This window comes from Acanthopagrus latus, chromosome 9, assembly GCF_904848185.1.
Source record: "Acanthopagrus latus isolate v.2019 chromosome 9, fAcaLat1.1, whole genome shotgun sequence".
Taxonomy (NCBI): Eukaryota; Metazoa; Chordata; class Actinopteri; order Spariformes; family Sparidae; genus Acanthopagrus; species Acanthopagrus latus.
The window spans coordinates 14,466,863-14,490,239 of record NC_051047.1 but is presented as its reverse complement, the minus strand read 5'-3'; the positions used below and the strand labels follow the sequence as shown (position 1 = coordinate 14,490,239).

At 43.6% G+C, this 23,377-nt stretch overlaps 2 protein-coding genes across 2 annotated transcripts; both read left to right on the top strand.

Annotated features, from left to right (window-relative positions):
- The first annotated feature begins 9,861 nt into the window (after positions 1–9,861).
- On the top strand, positions 9,862–13,244 carry hoxd4a (homeobox D4a). The gene is made up of 2 exons (XM_037110935.1): positions 9,862–10,612; positions 11,088–13,244. Exons 1-2 carry the CDS (start codon positions 10,150–10,152, stop codon positions 11,384–11,386), a joined length of 762 nt encoding a protein of 253 aa, XP_036966830.1. The 5' UTR covers positions 9,862–10,149; the 3' UTR covers positions 11,387–13,244.
- Positions 13,245–17,082: 3,838 nt separating this feature from the next.
- Positions 17,083–22,749, top strand: hoxd3a (homeobox D3a). The gene is made up of 4 exons (XM_037110934.1): positions 17,083–17,261; positions 19,168–19,227; positions 21,156–21,708; positions 21,879–22,749. Exons 3-4 carry the CDS (start codon positions 21,258–21,260, stop codon positions 22,622–22,624), a joined length of 1,197 nt encoding a protein of 398 aa, XP_036966829.1. The 5' UTR covers positions 17,083–17,261; positions 19,168–19,227; positions 21,156–21,257; the 3' UTR covers positions 22,625–22,749.
- The last annotated feature ends 628 nt before the right edge of the window (positions 22,750–23,377 follow it).

The following is a 23,377-nucleotide window of genomic DNA, read 5'->3' as shown; positions in this document are numbered from 1 at the left end:
TTTTTTTCCCAGACCGAGGTGGTTTGAGAGAACAGAGAGACAGACAGCAAAGCCCACCAGACTCACGATGAGACGTGGTGCTCTGGTTGTTGCCACCATTTTTATTGGCCTTCGAGGTGTCTGCCAGTGTCGCAGCTGTGTGTGTGTGTGTGTGTGTGTGTGTGTGTGTGTGTGTGTGTGTGTGTGTGTGTGTGTTAACCTACCAACCACCAACCACACCCACCGATGCCAAGTCGTTTTCAAAGGCCTGTGTCTTTCCTATTTTTCTTTTTTCAAACCCCGATATCTGTCAGGAATTCTGGACTACAACACTGCGAGCTGATGTTGGCCACATCTAATTTCCTTTTGTTGTTAGAAACCAGGGACATCTATCTATTTAGCTTTCTGGCTAACTGTTTATTAGCCCTCGACAGACATATTGGGTTGCAGATATTATTGATCACAGATATGTCTTTATAGGCCTCGTATATGTTGTCTGATTTGTGCTGATATTAAACATATACATATCATTATGCTCAGAGATTATAATATAAGCTAAAAACTTGCTTGGGTTCATTTATAGATATTAAATTCCCAGTAAGTTTATTGTTATAGTGCAGTGATGTCATGTTAGACAATACATATCCCCCTTTACATATCTTTATCACAAGTGTTTGATAACCATTTGAAGGATCACTGCGAAAAAATAGATTTTAAATTTTAGAATTCTGAAAATGTGCATGTGTGTAGCCTATATGCGTTGCTATGCCGATATCAGATTTTTTGAATCCCAGATCGACAAATGAATGAATAAATAAATAGATAGATAGATAGATAGATAGATAGATAGATAGATAGATAGATAGATAGATAGATAGATAGATAGATAGATAGATAGATAGATAGATAGATAGATAGATAGATAGATAGATAGATAGATAGATAGATAGATAGATAAAAACAAAAGTATAATCGAGAATCAGCCAGGCTTTACTATTTATCCCACTATCCAACTAATGAGTCAGATTTATTAAAAGTGGCGCAATTTCAACATTTGATTCACCAGCAGCCCTGCAGCAGACACCATGTGTTCTCCCAAATCATAAGAAATAATCAGTTTGAGCTTCTTAGATTTGTCTTTCCCTCTCCATCACTAACACTGCGCACTGTGGTCCCCCCCCACACACACACACCGTAACACACACCGGAGCTAATACCAACAGACCGGTGCAATGTGGCTGCTCTCTGACCATCAGTGACCTCGAGCATCGGCCGAGAGCATCACGTGAGAAGAATGCTCGGACAAATCGTCCTCTATCTTCATCTCTCCACACACACCGCGACTAACGCGACGTTAATCCAGATCTGTTTTCGTCTAACCCCTCCAACAGAGGAGGAACCGAACTGGACTAGAGTTACTTACAACGATGTCACAGCAATGCAACAAATCCTGATCTCTTGCAGCACACACACACACACACACACACACACACACACACACACACACACACACACACACACACACACACACACACACACACACACACACACACACACACGTACGCACAAAGCTATAGGGCAGGAAACCAGAGAGCGAGCCATGGCCTGACCATAAATCGCATCGTGCTGACTCTGGCATGCGACCAGATGAGCGAGAATGAAATGAGAGAAATTCCTTTTATGCCGCTGCAGTGGTGTACACACGGAGAGCAGAGCTGCAGCTGCAATATTTAGCCTTTAAATCTCGGAGTCAGCGGTGTGAAACGTTTTCATCTATCATCATTTATTTCTCTCCGAGTTCAGCAGCGAGAAACACTCATTTAAAAACGGGTTCGGTCGTCTCGAGCAATGGCGGAGGAACAACTCGGAGAAGGCCAATGTCAGTTTTACGCACGTTTTACGCACCAGTTTTAGTCGTAATAAACCCGAATTAAATAGCTGGTTGTGTCATGTGACGTGTGTTTGTGAGGGCCGCTTCCTGAAAAACAACCAAGATGAAAGAAAGTAGTTGATTTCGTCGCACTAAAAGCTACAATTTGACGCAAAAACCGAGATAAAAGATACAAAAAATATTCTGATGAATTATTACGATTTTTTAAAAACTAAATGTTAAACAGAAAATGCGTCGATTTTCATCTGAGCAAAGCAAAACGTTGCGTCACCCTGATTACTGCCATAGGTTCAATAAAAAGAAAATATCCTAAAATCTTCTATTTCCCGTTTCTGCTGAAGAACGTGCGCTATGATGAAGCTGAAACATTTCGAGGCTAAAAATCTAAAGGCTCTAAGATTTAACATTGTATGGTTGTGTGACAGAAACAAAAAAAAAAAAGAGAGAAAGAAAAAGAAGGAAAAAAAACGGAGGGAAAGCCCCTCTTGTTTTCCTCCAGAGGACATGGAGGGGCTTCTGCCATTATGCAGCAGAGATGGGGAGAATTGCTGCAGTCGAAATTCCTTTTTGTGCGGGGGGGACAATTTACAACTCGGTAATAGACCTTTTTATGTGCCTGCATCGCCTGTCATTGGATGCCACTGGTCATGTGTGAGAGGCGAATCGTCTTCATGGCTCTTTTCCTGATTTCCCAGGCGATTTTTTTCCCACTGCATTCTGAGTCTATGGCGTTCAAACCGATGCGCCACGGTCGGCTTTCTTTAAAAAAAAAAAAAAAGAAAAAAGAAAAAAGAAAGAAAAAGAAAGAAATCGCATTCGTCTCATAAAGCGTGCCATCGGCGCACGGTTTTTTTCCGGAGGGCACAGTGATGCTCGTTCTGCTGGATGACAAGAGGAGCGTTTCAACTTTTCTACAGATCTGACATCTTCATGCAGGCAGCAGCAGCAGCACCAGAGGCAGAAACAGAAACAGAAGCAGATCTCTTCACAGCTTTATCCCCCAGAAAGAAGCTCCGCAGAAGTAAAACTGAGAGAATGAACATGGATTACCTCCCGGCTATAGGTAAGCTTTGCGTGTCATAATGGACCTTTATATTTACGCGCGTGTGTGTCTGCGTGTGAAGTTTTGACAGCTTCCTGTTTCATTAGTCATGTAAATTAGTAGCAGGGCTTTCGGGTAATTTCACACGTCGCTGGATATGTTGAGATACATAGCCTTGGCACTTGAAACACAGAAAAAGGTTGACAGTGATGTTGGTATTGGTTAAAATGTGTCTTTATGTGGCAAGAAACAAAGAGAGATGTATGTACATTTGGTTATAATCAACTTTATTATGTTCCATCTTCACTGTGGCCCCCACCTTCTAGTTCTAGATTATTCTGCAGACATATAGGTTGTATGTGTGTGTGTGTGTGTGTGTGTGTGTGTGTGTGTGTGTGTGTGTGTGTGTGTGTGTGTGTGTGTGTGTGTGTGTGTTTGGAGTCTGTGCTGATGGTGTTATTTAAAAGAAAGCTCCATGTGTTGAGCCAAAGAGCCCCATTTTCGTTTCACTGGTGACGCTCCTTATTGCCTATCGACAAGCCTCTTAACATCCTCCAGCCTCCTTTGTTTTATTTCTGTATCTTGGATCATTTGGCATTTGTTTAGCTTGCTGAAAATCTGCACCGGCCTCATGAAAACACTGTATGCTCCCCCACTTGCTCACCCTCACTTGCTAAAAAAAGCTGTACAAAATCTGCCACAGAAGAAGTTTTGCCTCGTTTTTTGTTTTTTGTTTTTTTCGTTTTCTTTTTTAAATTTGTATTCCACGTATGCGAGTGTGGCCAGGAGAAGTTGGGTTTTTCATAGCAGTGTTCAGCTGCCTAGAGATGGAGGGCGAGCTGAACAAAGACAGTATTTCACTGCGGCCTGACAGGCAGCTGCGAAAGTATTTACAGCCTCACTGCAATGCGACAAAATGGACCCTGAGAGAGGAGAGAGGCGAGAAGTGAGGAGCCCCGAGGAAGCCAGACAGGGCTTCACCCTACTGCTGTTGTGATCTGACAGTGCGGAACATCCCCGCACACCATATCTGCGTGTTTGTCTTAACTCCTTATTATGTCGAACAATTGTGTCTGACCGCAGGCCCCGCACACATTAGGAGCAGATAGTTTGCAATGAATGGATGTGGTTTCCCCTCTCCACCCTTCGTTGAACCCCCTGCAGACATGCTGTAGTCCAAATTTAGACACTTTTTTTTTCTTTTTTGGTTATTGTGAAACAGAGTAAACAAACACGTCTTCCTGTCAGCTCATACAGAACCCAAAGGGTGTTTTTTTTTTTTTTTTTTTTTTTTTTTAAACTGTTATTTCTGTTGTTCCTTCGTTTTCGTTTTTTTTTCGTTTCCCAGGGAGATGAAATGAGTCGTTCACTGACAGTTTTCTGTGCACGACATCAGCATCATCGCGAGCCACGAGTTCATTCGTTTTCGTTTGATCGGATTAATCTGAAGCAATAAGAAAAAGGAAAAAAACAAAAACAAACAAAAAACAGTGAAAAACACGTGCACCAAAAAAAAAAAAAAGCCCAAGGAAGCTCATTTTCCGAAAGGCTGAGGTGATTTATGTTGGATTGCAGTTTAATTCGTTTAGACATTAATTAAAACAACACTCATCAGCCCTCTTGAGTTAACACACCTTTATCTAATCCAGCTTTTACTGAAAAGAACCTATTCGCGTGCAGAATTCGCAGTTTCTTCTCTCCTTCTCGCACATTTCTTCCATACCTCCATAAAACCGGTGATGAAGTCAAAGTGTTTGCCGGTGTTGTTGGACATTTCTTGCAGTGGAGAGGAGAGGGGAGGCTCGCCAAAGAGCCAGCAGAAGGCGCTGTTGCCCAACAGTCCGCCTCTCCGGACGCCTTCGGCCGACTTCTCTCGAGCACGGTGATTGGCTGAGACACGTGGTCACGTGACGTGGCTCGCTTTTGAAAGTGCTCTTGTGTGTGAGAGAAAGCTCACCAAGTTCAAGCGCTGGTGTGAGGATTTATCCGCCTTCTGAGCCGCACTTGGTGTGTTTGTGGGATTTTGAGGCTCCACGTGTCCATTAGTTGTTTTACAACAAGAAGCAAACAGTTTATTGTCATGAATTAATCAGAGGGTGCTTTATTACCGGACACCACTTCAGTTAAAGATGCTAAACAAGCTGCAGCTTCACTGACTTGGGCTGTTGGGACACTTTCACGCAGATTCACTCGGAGTTTGACTGCATTTAAACTGCACAGGCCGAGAATTAACGCTGGAACAAGGCGAGTTCAGATACTTATAGAACAGCCAGGAGGCCGCTGATTGCCTGCAGGGGAAATCTCTTTTCTTCTATGAGTTGCATGCATGTAGAACGTGACAGGCCTCGGATCTGATGCCCCATCAGTTCATCACACCTGCCAACACAGCGGCAGCCAACCAAACCTGAACACCATCACATCAGCTCTGAGAGAGGAGAGGAGGGGCGGGGCAGCGGTGCACTGCGCTCTGGGATTGGCCCGGATGAATGAATGACATCAGTCTCGTTGTGTCAGGTTCACATGGGGAGAGAAATCATGTGTTTGTGCTCAGATCATGCATGCGTGTGTTTCTTCGCGCTTTTTTAGAGGTCAACGGGCTTCGGTGAGGTGATAGAATCACACCTGGAGCGAAGAAATGAATACAAAAACTGAAATCTTTGATTAAAATGACTAATTATAAAGGGGGAACAGGTCATAACATGATGAATGTTACCACACAGAGACAAAGTGATCCAAGTATCAGACTTTGTTTCTAGTTAAAGTATTTTATAAGTTATATTTGAGTATAATGCCCAAATAAACAGACATACCAAGATAAAATACTTTTTTTTTTTTTATCCAAGTGAACTTCTATTCTATTTCCCAGCTCTTTCTTGACAGTTGCGACCTTCCTACGAACTCCCAGCTTCCTCTCTTGCTCTCCGCGACTTTTTTTTTTTCTCCCCTCAGCGCACATCAGTGTAATCGGCGTTATTGAGTAAGTGCAACTTTGAGGGTTATTTATGGGCCTGCGCGGTGTTGTGAGTGGCTGCGAGGAAACACGTGACGCCATTAAAGTTTGTTTTATGGCCCGGGACTTGACAAGCCAAAATATAATTCTCATTGTGTATTAGTAAGACGGTCCAGATGGGTTTGGAATAGACCGTCAATTGGCAGCGTGTAGCCGGACCGGGCGGACTTCTCCCCTCGGGCGCGGTGGCTCCTCGGTGCGGTGCCATGTGTTGCGGGCTCTGCGGTAAGCTGCGTTTTTGTCATTAAGCTCGTGCTATGGGCGTGTGATGTCACGCTGCACTGTTTCCTGCCCCTGAAAAAAAAAAAAAAAGAAAGAAAGAAAAAGCGGCGGGTCCAGGAGAGGGAGATGGTTTAGATGATGTGAGGAAATGGTGTTTAATCTCATTACTGCGCTCGGTTTGGGTTTGAACCCTTTCAGGGTCTCAATCGATGCCTGTGTTGGATGTTGGTGCTGTTCAAGTGTGCCGCTCTGCTGCGTGCTGCACTTGGATCATAGAGTTGTGATTTCTTGTTTGCTTTGGAGGAGGAGAAATCAACCTGTTGTCCCCCCCACAGACTCCTGTTGTTGTGATTTAGTATTTTTTTTTCTGAGGGATTTGTTGAAATATCTGGAAGGCCTTAGTATATATATTTATAGTGAAAGGATGCCAGTTCTTCTTCTGTTGCAATTTTCACAACTTACAATTCGTTTTTTGAGACAGTCTGCAGCTTCAGTTTTAATTACACTGAAATTAATAAAGATATAAAAACAGTGTTGAGGTGACAAGAATGTTTTATTTTGTATTTGTCACATGATATGTGGCTTTTACTCGCTGCAGGCCTGCTGCATTTCCTCTGCAGGGCTTTTTTTTTTTTTTTCAATATTTGTTCCATCACTCGTTGATAGAAAACACGTCTAATAATATTTAAATAATATTTAATTCAAAGTAGAAGGACAATCTAAACTTTATTTTCTATGTCTATGACTCAAACGTGCTCCCTCACCCCGCCCGCAAATTAGATTAAATAGGCCTCGTGTTTTCTGTCGCGCCCAAACTCTCAATTTGCGTCTTTTTTCGCAGTAAAATCCAACAACCGTGGTGGCAAAAAAAAAAGACTCAGGCTGGACTGGCTGGCCTTTCGTTGAACACAAGCCGCCAGGAAACGCTGACTTTATCATTCTTTTGTTGTGTTTCTCGGCTTTGACCCGTCTGGAGGACTGGGCAGGGGGAAGGTGAAAGGCAGGTCAGGCTGTCTCACAAATATTGAAATGTGAAGATCAAGAGCGAGTTTCTACAGATTCTCTCATTCCTGTTTTATCTGCGGCGGAAACGAATATTTTACGTTTGTTATTATTATTATTATTATTATTATTATTATTTCACGTTTAAACTTGCGCATAAAGCAGAAAAACAAACACGCATGCGTCCTGACTGCGCTCATATCGATCCATTCTGATTTATTTCTTATTATTTAATTAATTAATTTTTTTTTTTTTTTTTTTTGCTACAAATACGACCGTGGCCAAAAAAACGTCACATTAAATTAAACGGCTCATTGCGTCATCCTGTATATAATCAGCTGGTTTAAATGTTCCTACGTGCCTTTTTTTCTTAATTCTAATGTCTGACTCAGTCTTTATTCAAGCTTTTCCCCACAGTGATGGAAACCAAGTGGCGAAATGTGCCTTTAAAAATAAAAATGACCTAAATTTAAACCTGACATTACAATGAAATCATTGTATGTGGACAGTGACTGAGTCAGAGCTGCCGCCAAAATGCAACATATCAGACTGCAAACTCTCTCGCTGAGGCTGATGTAGCATTTGAACTAAATTACGTTATCACATTACTACTTTCATGTACTCGACAGAATAACTCCTCTCGTCTTCCTGGGTGTTTTGTGAGATATTTGAACTCTTCCCAGCTTGATCCACCTCGTGAGGAGGTGTCACAGGGAGCTGCAGCGGCCGTCATGGAGCTTTTGGTTAATGGCTGGCGGGGAACTGGTAAACTTTTGCACCCTTTGAGCTGTCACCAGGCCAAGAAAATAATTGAACTTCTGGATAAGTTTTTGTAAATGATTTAGTTTGACCTCGGCGGCCCCCAGCCTCATCTCTCGAAGGGGCTGGGTGGTGGGTGGTGGGTGGGAGTGGAGCTCAGCGGTGATAAGCTCCTCTGAATTTAGCAGCGAGGATCAGCTGTCCGAGTTTATTTCGTTACTGCGAGGTTGTCTTTGATTACGAGGCGGCAGCTCGCACCAGTGAGAAGTCTTCTTCATCATTTAAAGGAGGTGATTTTTTCTTCCTCTCGTGAACTTGATGGAGGGAAGATGACCCGCCGGGACACTTTCTGATCTCAGTTTCTCTCTTCTTCTTCTAATTCACTTCTTCTGGGGAGGGAAGATCTTCATAGGCTGATTTATTTTCATTCCTGTACAAACTCTTTTTATATTTCCATAACTGAATAAACAAACTGATCTTAAATGACAGCACCGTTTCCATACCGTTTTACTTTGTTTATATGTGGCGGACCCTGCCACCTCTCTAGCGTCAGACCTTATTTTCGTCTGAGAACAGCTTGTTAAATGATAAAAACCTCATCATTACTGTAAATATCAAATCTGTGAGCTTGAATCTCCTCTTTAAAACCACACTGTGAACCTTTTCATACAGCTTTCTTTTTGACGGAGCAGCACACTGACGTGACTTTTTACAAGCTGCTGTTCGGTCAACTTTGGGTCAAACCGGCGACATAAAGATCGTAAAAGCCTCTAAACTGGAGGAGATGCTCGTGCCAGAGAAAGGAGCCCATCAGAATGTGTTAAAAGATATTATTACAGCCTGTAAGAAGACTTCCCCAGAGCTTCTCTCCTCATGTAACCTTGTCTCCCTCTGATGTTTCTGTTTGTATTGACTCTGAGCCACTTTGTGCGTGATGCCTGGCTCAAAGTGCTCCACAAATAAAAGCTCTGGTGTTGGCCACTCGCTGGGCGCCGCTTGCCGTCGTCTATATATACCCTGTAGAACCGAATTTGTGTGATGAATCCACAGTCACAGATTCGGTTCTAGGGGAGTATATGGTCGATGAAAAAACTTCGATTTGATCCACTTATTGCCATTTTTTTTTTAAATCAGGTGTCTTGTGCGCATGTGTGCTGTCAGGAGCTACAGTGACAGTTTGTGAATGGGGGGGGGGGGGGGGGGGGGGGGGGGAAACAAACCCGACAGCAGCAGCACATGTGTCAGAATAAGAGCTCAGGGGCGTGTTGAAACTCTTAAATCTGCGGAGTGTTTCCGCATGAAACAAACATAATCAAGAGGGACGGGGGAGACTTGATTTCCTGTTTATTTCTCTGCGTTTGGATTAACCAGCGTGTTTTGGTTAAAAAAAAAAAGAAAAAGAAGTAGAAGAAGAGGAAGAAGAAAGAGAAAGAAAGAAAGAAAGAAAAGAAAGCCACAACAACACTCCAGCTGTAGCTTCTCCCTCCTGTGAGTCGTTTGTGTCTCTACATTATTGATTCCCAGAGGCTGCTGCTGCTGCTGCTGCTGGCCAATAGGCTCCTGAGACACTCTGTGTGTGTGTGTGTGTGTGTGTGTGTGTGTGTGTGTGTGTGTGTGTGTGTGTGTGTGTGTGTGTGTGTGTGTGTGTGTGTGTGTGTTTTCAAAGAGATGGGAGCAGATGAAGTGATGAGATTCGTGTAACTTTTGGATGACCCCTTCTTGACAAAGACAGTGTCCATCAATTGTCCTCAGTCATTATTCGCTGCTTTTATGCCACGGGGCTTTTTGTAGCTTTTGTTGCTCGTCTCTCTGTTCAACTCCGTGCCTTCAAGTTAGAGCCCGAGAAACTGAGATGAGGTTTCTTTTATTCCGCTCGGATTGAAAAAAAAAAAAAAAAAAGAAATAAAGAGAACACTTTCTGTTTCCTTATTTCCCATTCTTATTTGTTTTTATAATTTTAAAGTAAAATATTAAAGGAAACTGGAAGCTGCGTGTGTTTTTCTTTTTTTTTTTTCATTCTTCTTCCAGGATGCGTTTTGTATGATCCAAAACGCGCACGCAGACGCTCCGGGTCAATATTTGTTTGTTTTTTTCCACCGGGGTCTGATTCTGGTCCCTCCTAAGTTCGACGGAACTGCTCTTAGTTGTATGTTTACCCGTTTATGGACCAGCATCACCTCGATTGGCCGATCCGGTCACATGGTTCGCTAACTTTATTCAGTTGACACCAAGTAGGAGGGCTTTATGGAGGGAGGAAAAAAAGACAACTCGAGAAAAATTAGTATTTTCTACCTTCAGAAATTAATGGCCATGAGTTCGTATATGGTGAACTCCAAGTATGTGGATCCCAAATTTCCTCCGTGCGAGGAATATTCACAGAATAACTATATACCTGAGCAGGGCTCGGACTACTTCAGCCCGGCGCAGGACACAGACTTTCACCATGCAGGGATCTACCCACGGTCAAACTACACGGAGCAGCCCTTCAGCTGCAACACTGTGCAGGACTCCAGCACGGTGCAGCCACGGGGTCATGTGCAAGAGAGATCCGGCCAGTCGAGCCCCTTTGGCGAGCCAGGGCCCCCGGTCCAAGCGTCCGGACCTCGGACTTGTGGACAGCAGCAAAACACAAAGAGCCAAAATGGGACACAAGCCAAGCAGCCTGCAGTAGTTTACCCCTGGATGAAGAAAGTCCACGTAACTACCGGTAAGATTTCTACTACTACTACTACTACTCCTACTACTGCTGCTGCTTCTGTCATGGAGCAGCTGAGACGTGTACTTCAGGAATCATTCAGTGTAATATTTATGGGAGTCTTTGAAAGGCCTCGCCAATTACACAAGTCATAAATTTTTATAGCTCGGGAAATAGGCCGCTAGGTGAGCGCCTGGAAGCTCCTGGAAACACATATTGACCGCTCGTAATGGAGCTTCAATCTGCAGCAGATCTGCTTAAATTCAGCTTAAATCTGTCATTGTTTCCTCGCCTCTCTTCCTCGTGCGTTTCCTCAAAGTTTTGAGCGCCCCGGGTGCAGAGAGAGAGGCTCCTCATGTTGTATTGTTGTGTGTGTCCTTTTTTTTTTTCTTGCCTGCATGCTGCTTTGGCCACACTTGGTGACTTTTTCCTCTCTCCTTTTTTTTTTTCTTTCTTTCCTCCTCTTCTGTTTTTCTTTCTTTCCCAGTGAACCCGGACTACACAGGGTCCGAGCCCAAGCGGTCCAGGACAGCTTACACCCGGCAGCAGGTCCTGGAGCTGGAGAAGGAGTTTCATTTTAACAGGTACCTGACCAGGCGGCGGCGGATCGAGATCGCCCACACTCTTTGTCTCTCCGAGAGGCAGATCAAAATCTGGTTTCAGAACAGACGGATGAAATGGAAGAAGGACCACAAACTGCCCAACACCAAGGGCAGATCCGCGCCAGCCTCCGGCCATCTGCAGAGCATTCAGAAGGACAACCAGACTGATATCACGTCATTATAAGACCAGGAGAGAAGGTGGCTTTCAGAACATTCACTGTACATACAAAACAAAACAACAACAACAAAAAAAAAAAACAGAGAGACATGGGTTGCATCTGACTTTTGCATGGACTGATGTCGTTTTTAGCCTTTGTTTTTTTTTAAATTTTATTTAACAAAAATGACCCCAGCAGTGTTTTTGTTTGACTCAAGAACCGAGTCAGAACAAACAAAAAACAAAAAAAAATGAGCCCTGAGTTGAAAGTTGTTTGAGAGTTGAGCCTCTTTTTTTCTCTTGGGGGACTCAAAAACATCGAAACAAGCTTTTGATTCTTTTTTTTTAATTTTTTTTTTATGTATATGTTTTATTTAATTTCGTTTGGACGTCTCCCTCCCCCTCTGTGGACGTTTAAATGCTGATTTCATGGGTTCAAACAAAGTGTTTTCTGCTCCTCTCACGTGGATTCACGCTGGTTAGAAAGGTTTAATTACTTCACTCAGAACAGGGAAGCCCTTCCTTCCTTATTTCAGTTTTTTTTTTTTTTTAAATCTTCTTCTGTCTCCGATTGAATCTTCACATTAAAAACGCACAATATATATTTATATATATATATATAGATATACTTGAAGGAAGCATTATTTCCACAGAGCACGCCTAACACAACCTACTTTCGTTTAGCTGCGAGAAAAAAAAAATCAGCCCCACACATCAACCCGTGAATCCCTCAGATCTTTGTGTCTGTCTTTAACTTATTTTGTACAATAAAGCTTTGAATTTTTTCGGAGCTTAAATATTATTTCCTCTCCCCCCCCCAAAAAAGCAAGACATTCCTTTGTGCACACTATTCTGAGTGCCCTTATAAATCTCTCCTGACATCTGTGTAAACAGTTGCGCATTTTTCAGAGGCTCCCCTCGAAAGAAAAAACACTCCCTGCATGGCATCGAATTGATATTGGATGTTTCTCATCGGAAATCCAGGTTATTTTAGGGAGTAGAAATTGTTTAATTTTTAATAATATGATTTTTTTACGTCATTATTTATTTGTTTAAAAAGAAAACGTGTACATTTTTCGTATAGCACACACACACACACAATTCTAATTAAAAGTATTCGTTAAACTTTTATTAATCTAAACAACAAAAAAATATGTGCATTATTAGCATGGCTTTATGCAAAGTTTTAGTCTTAGTTACAATGTGGGAATCGTCCGAGTTTTTCATTTACACCGAGCTTAAAAAAGAAACCGAAGGGGGGCTTTCACGTCACCTTTTCAAGGCAGATATTTCTTGTTTTCTACAGTCATTGTCTTCGGATACACACACACACACACACACACACACACACACACACACACACACACACACACACAAACGCAAAAAGCCCCAAAGCTCTCTCCCAGTCCGAGGAGGTCTTCTTTTCTGAAGTCTTCCCGATGAGAAGCTCTGAAAAGGTATTTCAGCCGAAGGTCGACAAAGCAGCAGTGGCAGGTTCATCCAGGGGACATTTCAGCCGCGAGGACTGACCCCAGCACCCCCTGACCCGCCGGACAGCCAGCATTTTCTCTCCCAGGCGCTGCTCGCTTTGGTTTGGAGCGCTTTTTTTTTTTTTTTTTTTTTCCTCTCCACACTTCAAGAAAAAAAACAGACAAGCCAAAGCATTCATAGAAAAAAAGAGTCAGTGCGTGAAGCCCACAATTTTAAAGAAAAACAGTATTTATATCAGGCGAAGCCCCCAGAAGGTTCTGATTTGTGTATTTGTCTCCTCATGTCAATATGCAATCCTTTTTGTTGTTTTTTTTATTTTTATTTTTGTACATGCTTTCTACCTTGTATTGTGCATTGAGATGCGAGAAGTATATTGGAAAAAAATAAAGATTTCTACTGATTATGCATTTAAATGGTTGCAGTGGGCACTTTGTCGAGATTTCTCTTATTTCTTTCTTTGTTTTTTTAATTCTCCTCTCAGAAATGTTGTGATTGCGAGGAGATTTGTTTTCCCGGCGCCACTGTGGGACTTGAATAACTCCTCTAAAATTGCTGCAAAACGTGTTTTATTTTCATTTTCATGGGGTTATTCCGTCGTTCGTATTGCGCCATTTACAAAAAAAGGATCACGTTTGATGGTTAAGGAGTTTTTCTTCAAAGCACGTGGAGCCATTTGAGCCGCTTTTTTTTCCCCACCAAACGTCCACAAATGCACCAAATGTGCGCTGCATGGGCACATTCAGCCTCTTCTCCTGCGTCAAGGGTGAAGTTTACGAGCAAAAATAGTATGTGATGAGTTTGATAAGTGATAAGTTTAGCAAATCTTTTTTTCTTTGAAAAAAACCCCATTAAATTATGAGTTTATACCATTTTTTTGTCTTAATTTTCATTGGTTAGCTCTGATATGGACAACGAGCGCCTGGCTGCGTCCTCGGGAGCTCTCGGTGGAGCCTCTCCAGGTGATTTTATTCGATGAAAAACCGAGACTTTGTCTCGAGTCGCATCAGAATCACACAAATCTTTTTATTACATAGAAACACAAACGTTCAAACTGACAAACTCTTTCACGGTGCTGCTGCTCCTGCTCCAAAACACCAGATTACGCCACATTCATCACGAACCGCTCCAAACGCACCGAATAAACAACTGTACGCATCTGATATCAGAGCCGCCTCCTATCAGAGCTCCACGACTTATTCCTTTATTGAATATGACCCACTGCAGCTCTGACCTCCGACCCTCCACGCTGCACGAAGCGGCGGTGACACAAACAGAAGTGGTCATAAACAGACATGTGGAAAGACAATCTCGAGCCCACTCAGCGCTGTTTTTCATCCCCGGTGACCACTGTCTGATACCCCCACCAACACCACCACCACCACCAGCAACCCCCCCATCGAGCACGCGCGGGGCCCATAAGGCGTGCACGAGGCTCTTATGTACAGGCTGTGTAGGTGTGAAAAAGAAAGTGGAGGCTCGTGTCATATATAGATTCAGAGAGAAGCTGAGACAAAGTGATGCTTCCAATCCACCATCCTGCCATGAATGATCTGCACATCGCTGCTGAGGGGGGGGGGAGAGGGGGGGGGGGGGAGAGTGAGAGGGAGGGAGGGAGGGGAGTGGGGGAGGGGAGGGGAGGGGAGGGGGGGTGCTGTTGGCACAATTGGACAACTAACCTAACTAATATACATATATTTCATATAAGGTTTTTTTTTTATTTATTAAATATATATTTTAAATGCATCTTTATGTCAAACACAAGTTGTGATGATCCCTTTTATTCAAACGCGGGCTCCATCCCGCAGTCCTCCGGCAGTTATCAGGTCAGAGCAGCCTACTACGCCGTACAGTGTGTAGCCACACTGACCTACATGTCTGAACAGCAATAAATGGGAGCCAAAGGCAGTGCCATTTTCAATGACACTGCACCCAGTGCAGGAATACAACGTCGTCGCTCTCCATCCGGCCATATTTGATTTCCAGCTGTTTTTTCTTTTTTTTTTCCCCCCCTCTCTCCTCTCTCTCGCAGAAGCCTCTCCGAGAGCCAGACAACCCCCCTAAGATATATTAAAGTGCGCTGTCTGCATTCAGAGATATAATCCAGAGACTATACCACTCCGCTCTCTATTCTCGACCACGTGATTGTCTAAATAATTAATGCAGCACGTCCCCCTAGAAACACGGCGTCGTCATTAATCGCAAGGACTCTATCAGACTTGAAAACTGAAGAGATCCCCCAAGAAAATAATATCCGATACCCCGGCTTCAAGCGTTTACAGCCCCGCACTTTAGCGACACATCCGAACCGATGGATGCTTGGGTAGGTAAATATTTCAGCATTTTTTCCATGTTGGCCGAGCCGCTAAATGACGATATCAAATGTCGTGATATTTGATAAATTGCTGCCTTTTGGTGTGTGTGTGTGCGCGCTCCGAGGCTGTGCGTATAGTCGCTGTGTGCATGTCTTCTTCTCCTTCTTTCCGTTCTTCTTCTTCTTCTTCTTCTTCTGCTTCTTCTTCTTCTTGCTTTTCATTTCATATATCACAAATGGTAGGTTTTCCTCTTTTTTTTTTTGTTTGTTGCTGAGCTCGCTTGTCCATGTTGAAAGGGGACTGATGGGATGAATGGTAAAAACTAAAGGGTAGTGACATGTATTTATGGGATGCTCTCTCCGACACCACTGGGCCCACTCTGTCTTTATTCACAATCAGTCAAATGTTGTATTTCTATTTTATTTTTAAAAAGACGAGTAAAAATTCATCGTTCTTGTGTCTTGCTCGCAGAGTACAAAGTGCACGTATCTTTTTTTTTTTTTATTGTGCAAGTTTTCAACACGAGATAAATAGCAGCTCGTTGTTATTTTATCTTTAAAATATGAGTCGATTTCTGTTGTTGTTGTTGTTCGCGGGGGTGAAAAAAAAAATATGATTCTGATTTTCGAAGTCGTAGAAGAAGAAGAAGAAGTCTTGGAAGTTTTTTTTTTTTTTTTTTTTTTTTGGAGGGGGCCAGGCTGACAGGTCTGCCTCCTTGTAAATCATTCCCAGTAATTCCTGAAAGGGTGCGAGGCTGTTGGGGGGCCGGGCGAAAACTGTAAATCTTTCACTTTTATTACCCCTCTGAACATATGCTGCGTCGCTACCAGTCCTGCATCCTTCTTCTTCCTCGTCTTCTGCCTCGTCTTCTCCTCAGATAACACAGCCGACGCTCTCCGCGGCTCCGAATTCTTCCTCCTTCCCCAATCCATCCTAGTCTTATTCCCCCCCTCAATATATTTATTTATTGGATTTCAAACCGTGCTGCTGTTAATATTGGAGAGAAGAAAAAAAAAAAACAATGCAGGAGAAGACGTTCCTCTCCATCTCTTTGTGTTTGAGAGTGAGGACAGACACAGCAAACAAAAGATGATAATGTGGTTTATTTGAATACAATCCAGTCCCAGCTGGAAGAAGAAGAGGAGGAAAAAAAAAAACCGCCAACACATGTCGTTTATTTCATAAATCATTTTTTTTTGTAAACAAAAGAAACTGCACATGAAACATCACCGGTCGACTTCATAAGACACAGGCAGAGAGTAGGTTTAGTATCGTTTGAGAATAATATCCAATAATACTTCAATGTGGTGCGTTTGAGGCCCACTTTTAGGCGTTTTGTTGTGAGATTGCGGACAGTTTACAGGGGAGAAAATGCAGAAAAAAAAGGCTGCAATCAGACTTCAATTGCACATAAACTGGCGAAGGTAACACGCAAAACACGCTGCATTTAACGAGGCTCTGAGGCAGCAGCCCTGTCCAGCAACAAGCAGCGCGTAATGCTCGTTGTTCGAGCGCAGGCGAGCTCCAGTCCTCGCCAAAATTTCAGAGAGGAGGCGAAAAGAAACGAGGCAGTGCACAACATTTTCACACGGCTCAGACGAGGAAATAAACGCCACCCTTTATCAAAATGGATTGGTGAGGTAAGGCTCGGCTGGAGAAGAAGAGGAACAATCACGTGAACAAATATGCCTGTATCTTGAGGCAGCGCCTTTAATTGTCACCACAAAGCTTCCGAAACACCTAAAAAAAAAAAAAAAAAAAAAAAAAAAAATCTCCTAATGTTAAAGCTCCAAGTGTGCTCAGGCCTATCCTGCTCTGAATCCCTGTATATTTCAATGGGTGATTGATTGCCAGGGATTTTTTTTTTTTCTTCTGGAATAAGGATACCTTGTTCGCTTTTTATTGGTAGTTGAATGCGAGTCCTTCCATTCTTTCGGGAATACTGTCTCCACTGGTATATGGAAATGTCTGAAAAACAGCAAGATCAGGTTTAGGACAGCATTGTCTACAGACAAAGGGTGAAGGATTTATTCTAGAGACTGCGTGGAAAGGAACTGATGCTGAGAGGGGGGACCGCTTTATGATGAATTGATTCGCAGGTAAGCAACTGCACGGCAGAAAGCCACCTTTAACCACGGGTTAATATAATGCAAGGGAAATATATGTGATTTATTCCACTCAAGGAGGCGACGCTTGTTAATGTCGGAGACCGTGTGGCGGATATGGAGTCCACACAGCCGGCTCATCTGAGGCACATTCATAATTTATTTTCTTTTTTAAGAGGGGAAAGAACGCGCGTTCAAACATTATCGACATCCTGCGCTTTTTTCAGCTGAAATTCACGTTTCGACGAGAGGAAGAAGAAGAAGAAGAAGAAGAAGAAGAAGAAGAAGAAGAAGAAGAAGAAGAAGAACTTTTCTTTTTGGGCTCTCGGATCGTAAATCACATTAATTTGTTGTCTTATCGTCACAGTGGCGTTTGCGGTGATTTATGTGGTTTCAGCTGTACGGCTTTGTTAAGCTGCAACGTTATATTTATACACGGATTCATATTTGATGTTTGAAAGGATCGCCCGGCTGGATAGTGATCAAGGATTAAGGCAAATAGTTCAGATTTTCCTTCTATTTGGTGACATTTCTTTTATTCCTATTTTCTGTTTCAGGCTCATTTTGCACTTAGTTGAACATTTCCCTGCAGGCCTGAGTCGCAAAGACAATAAAAGCTCGGTTATTAGATGATTTTTCTCCATTTTTACGCACCACTCTGCTGACACTTTAATGGACAAACGTTTCATTTACCTGCACCACATCTCCATAAACAATATAACTCGTGATGGTGCGTCTGTGCTGAATTTCTACCGATTTCTTTTCTTTTTTTTCTATTCTTTTCCTTCTTTTCTTTCTTTTTAACCAAAGCACGACTCGGTTGTTTCGCATTATATGAGCAGCTCGTGTTTATCTGCAGGATGAAACAGACCCCTCGGACGCATTTTATTACAACAAAAGCGACGCTTTTTATCCCACTATTATCACGCAACAAACATTTTTTCCCCCCAACAACAACAACAACAACAACCTTGAATGTTCTAGCAGTGGATATGAGCAGGGTTTTAAAGGGCTAAGCAGCAGAACCTCACTGGGATAATAAACCCCTCGACACTCGAGTCCGGCCCATTGTGCGAACCAAACTTACCGTAACAACGCGTAGGCGAAAAACACTGCTGTGTGAAAAGAGGAGCATGTCTGCTACTAGTAGCCCAGTGTGTTTAAAAAGCACTTCAGGCGCAGATTATCGACCAGCTTTTAACAAATATTCCAGCATTGAAGGAATCTGAGATTTCCAGCGAATATCCTAGGATGAGATAATACAACAGAAGAGGTTTCCCCACCCACACGTTCCGAGATAAAAATGTGTTTCCGAGGGTTAATTTGTGCTCTCTCGCCGCCGGGTCCTGCGTTTCAGTCAGCCTGCTGCTTTGAAAGGCTGCTTTGACTTTAGTTTCAGACTTGGGGCTACTTGAAGCCAAACTGCCTCGTTGTTCATTAAACTTTGACTTAATGCTGAATGACCCAAAGGTCAACCAAAAGAGCTTATGACTGCTAAATATTTGGGCTGGCTCTTTGTGGCAAAAGAAAAAAAAAAGTGCACATGTAAGACTTTTCTCTCTCTCTGTCTCTCTGCTGTTGAAAAAATATATGTTTATAAAATAAAATACTAAGTGTCATGAGTGGTCCAATTTGGCCAAATGAAAAAGTCAAAATAAAAAATGAGATGAAATGAAAAAATAAATCTGATCTGCTCAGGAACAAGTTGAACTGACACATATATATTTTGTATATACATATTTTTTTAAATGATGGAGAAAAGTCGTCCTGATCTTTATTTATTTTTTATTTTTGGGGGGTATAAATTCTGCGTGTGTGCGTCGACTTGGAGGGCCCATATTTGAATGTGAATCAAACAGTGGGGGGAAACAGCCAAACATTTATTTTATTTCTCTTGCAGGTCGAGGCGGCAGCGGTGATGAATGCGTGAGGGATATAAAACAGATTTGCGCAGATTTCGGTGAGTAACATTTCTTTAATGAAGGGAGTGGACGTGCGAGCGCCGGCCAACTGCTAACAAGGTGAAGGGGCGATTTGTTATTAGGCTGCGTGTTAACGCTCACAGTGTGGCACAGGAGGCTTAAATCACCAAAACAGACATGAGGGATGACTTTAACACAGCCTGTGCGGGTAATTATTTGCGCAGGCCAGAGTCCCATTCAAAAAAAAAAAACAAAAAAAAAAAAGAAAGAAAAAAGAGGAAAGCCTAAAACTATTTATCTACAAGAAAAAAAAATATGAATCAAGTTTGCATTGTTCTCACACATTAACTGGAAAAAACATGCGAATTATAAATGAGTCATAAATGTAATAAATCAGGAGCAGTTTCACCGTTTCATCCCTGGATTTCTCCACATTTTTAACGCGTCCTCGCCAAACTATCCCCCTGCCCGAGACGTCTCCAGTGCTGCACCTCACCCCCGGCTCGTGTTTGGCTGCAGACTCGCGCTGAGCCAGAATGGAGGCATCATTTATATAAAAACCGAGGCTCGGTGCGGGGAGAGAAGTCGCCGAGTATGAAATTCTTTCCCCCTGCCTTCCTCCTACGCTTAGTTTTACACTTCTGAGGGGCTGCGAGTCTCGAGGAGTGTTTTGCTTTTCATTCCTCTCTCAGGCCGTTTACAACCATAACATTTGCGGTCATAAATTCTGCCGCGGTCCACACTGACAGGTGCAATTGTTATGCACGGCGCGGGCTGCACCTCCTCAAGCCACCAACATACAGTGCAGGCAGGCAGGCGAGCAGGGAGGAAGGAAGGGCCCTTTGATATTTCTGTTTCAGCTTAGTTACAAAGCTGACGTCCCTTATTTATACTCCTAAAACAAATGTGGCTGATAGAGAAAATACACACCAGAATAACAGTCATTAAATGTTCTTGTTTAGAATTAAAGGGACACTGTGCAGTTTTGGAGGAGAGATTCAACCTCAGAATTCAAATATTTACAATATTGATGAGGCAATAATACAAACTCATAAATATTTATTTTCTCCATAACTGAGGAAACTAAGCTGCTCTCAGAGGCAGAACAGGGCTCCTAGGCAGAAAGGTGGCAGGGTCCGCCAAATATAAACAAAGCGAAACCGTGTGAAAGTGTGTTGTCCTTTAAAAATCAGTTTGTTCATTCAGTCGTGAAAACAAAATAATGAATAAAATCAGTCAGTGAAGATCTTTCTCCTTCTGGTTTAAATTTCTTTTCTTTCCCCCCAAAAACTACAGACTGCACCTTTAACAATACATTTTGCATGAGCAAGCAGCCACAATATCTGTGTTGAGGCTAATGAAACATCATATTTACTTCCCCTCTCCATCTCTCTCTCTCTCTCTTTCTGATATTAACATTAATAACAAACACCACATGAGGAGGAGGAGGATTAATATCGAGCTCCTCTCTGCGCGCAAACATGTGATCCGAACGCATGCGCGCGGCCTTGGTTGGTGGGCCATATATTTCTTGCTACAGGGAACAATGCATGACGGGCTTTGTCAGGCCTTGTGATTAGTGAAAGGGGTATTGTGTGTTATGTGTGTGTCAAATGCTGATTCAGCTCGTTTTGTGAGGGGAGTCCTGAAGCCTCCCAGAGGGTCGCTTTTAGCGCGAGTTAAACTTTAACTGTTTTGTGCCAAGAAAGAAATGAGTCGGACGGGGCTGAGATGTGGAGCCGGGAGATGTGTCACTGCTCCAGACACTGTTAGAGGCAGCTGGTGATTTATAATTTAATAGATAATCTAGAGGGCCAAGTAGAGTGATTCTCCTGGTTTATTGTGAATTATTTAAAGCATGAATCTCAGCCCAGGCGGTGGATTGATGTTGAGGAAGCTGCGGCTGTAATGAGTGTGGGCCTCATTCGCGTGTGCCCAGACGACTCTGATGTATTTCTCTTTATAGGTCACAGACTGGAGCAACGGTGGGAAACACCAATCACGTGAATAAACAACACCCATGCCATTGGATAGAGTCGCACTTCCTTATTGGCTTTGAATCCGCAAAATGCAGAAAGCAACGTACTACGATAACTCTGGACTTTTTGGAGGCTACACCTACCCCAAACCTGACTCCTACAGCTATGGCCCCGCACACCAGTCCTACCCCGCTGCCAGCATCGACAGTGACTACCAGGGCCCGGTGTGTCCCATCCAGACCTCCTCCGTCCGGCCACCGACCCTCAAGGACAGTGACCTGAACGGGGACTGCATGCGGCAGAGCAGCAGTCAGAGCAGCAGCAGCAGCAGCCAGGCGACGAGCATCGTGGAGCAGCAGGCTCCACCGCTGTCCGCTTCCTCTCCCAGCCCCAACAGCTCCGCGACCCAGAAGAAGAAGTCTCCATCCGGCGGCGGCGCCTCCAACAGCGCCACACCTGCCCTCACCAAGCAGATCTTCCCCTGGATGAAGGAGACCCGGCAGAACGCCAAGCAGAAGAGCAACAACTGCACCACCTCAGGTAGAGATCAGGATGGAGACGCGTGCGTGCGTGCGTGAGTGTGTGTGTGTGTGTGTGTGGATATGGGAGGGAGGAGGAGGAGGAGGAGGGGTGGGGGTGTACTGGGCCTCGTTGTGCTTACAGTTTATGATTGCTTTGGTAATAAAATGGCTCTGTGTGTTCCCTCGCAGGTGGAGAGGTGAGTGATGAGAAGAGCCCGCCGGGACCGGCCTCCAAGCGGGTCAGAACTGCCTACACGAGCGCGCAACTTGTGGAGCTGGAGAAGGAGTTTCACTTTAACCGCTACCTTTGTCGCCCACGGAGGGTGGAGATGGCGAACCTGTTGAACCTCACCGAGCGCCAAATAAAGATCTGGTTTCAAAACAGGAGGATGAAATACAAAAAGGACCAGAAGTCTAAAGGGCTCGCGCACTCCCCCCTGGGACACTCCCCGGACAGGAGCCCGCCGCTGAGTGGCCCGAATCACATTGGATACTCGGGCCAGCTCCAGAACGGCCTCAGCTATGACGCGCCCTCGCCCCCGTCCTTCGCCAAACCCCAGCAGAACATGTACGGCTTGGCCGCGTACACGGCGCCCTTGGGTGGCTGCATCCCGCAGCAGAAGAGGTACCCGGGCGCCGAGTACGAACACCACGGCATGCAGAGCAACGGCGGCTTTGCCAACGCCAATTTGCAAGGCAGCCCCGTTTACGTGGGTGGGAATTTTGTTGATTCCATGCCAGCCTCGGGCCCCATGTTCAACCTCGGCCATCTTCCCCACCCCTCATCCACCAGCGTGGACTACAGCTGTGCCGCTCAGATCCCAGGAAACCACCATCATGGACCCTGTGATCCCCATCCCACATACACAGACCTCACCTCTCACCAAGCGTCTCAGGGAAGGATTCAGGAAGCGCCTAAACTCACGCATTTGTAATATGTGGTTCCGGTGTGTGTGTGTGTGTGTGTGTGTGTGTGTGTGTCTGTATGTGTGTGTGTTTGTGTGTGCGCGTGTCTGCGTGCGTGTGTATGTGTGCCAAAATTATGTTGCGCTCTTTTTATTACCTCACTAGTCTAATAACTACACTCCAAGCGAGTCGTGTGTATTATTACAGTATTATTGATATTACTATTAATGCTATTGTGTAATTATTTTCTAAATAATACAGCTTTTCTCTTGAATATTTGAGGACGCGCAGAGGCAGACTAGCCTGGTGTGACTTTTTCCCTTGTTTTTTTTTCCTTAAGTGCAATGCGCAAATTGTTTGTTTTTCTTTTTTTTTTCTTTTTGACTGAATATTTCATGCCGTTACTTGAAGGTAAGTCTTGTAGATCCCGAAAGAAGTAGAAGCTCATCTTTAGAAGAAGAAAAGGACTTTTAGAGGAAATGTTCTCGTCTGTTTTGTCAGGATCTCACTCTCCTCACGGGCATCCTCCTATTTATTTATTTTGTATTATTATTATTATTATTATTATTATTATTATTATTATGATTATCATTTTGGCATAATCTTTTCGTACTAGCATAATAGCATATTTATTATTTAATAACTTTTGTATTGCACATTATTTATCGTTTTCTATGCGAGTATTTATAAGTGTGGAGTTGTTTTTTTTTGTAAGATTGGACAGATCAGTGCACTTGGAAAGTGTTGGCAAAACAGGGTTTGGAAAATGCTATGACTCGCAG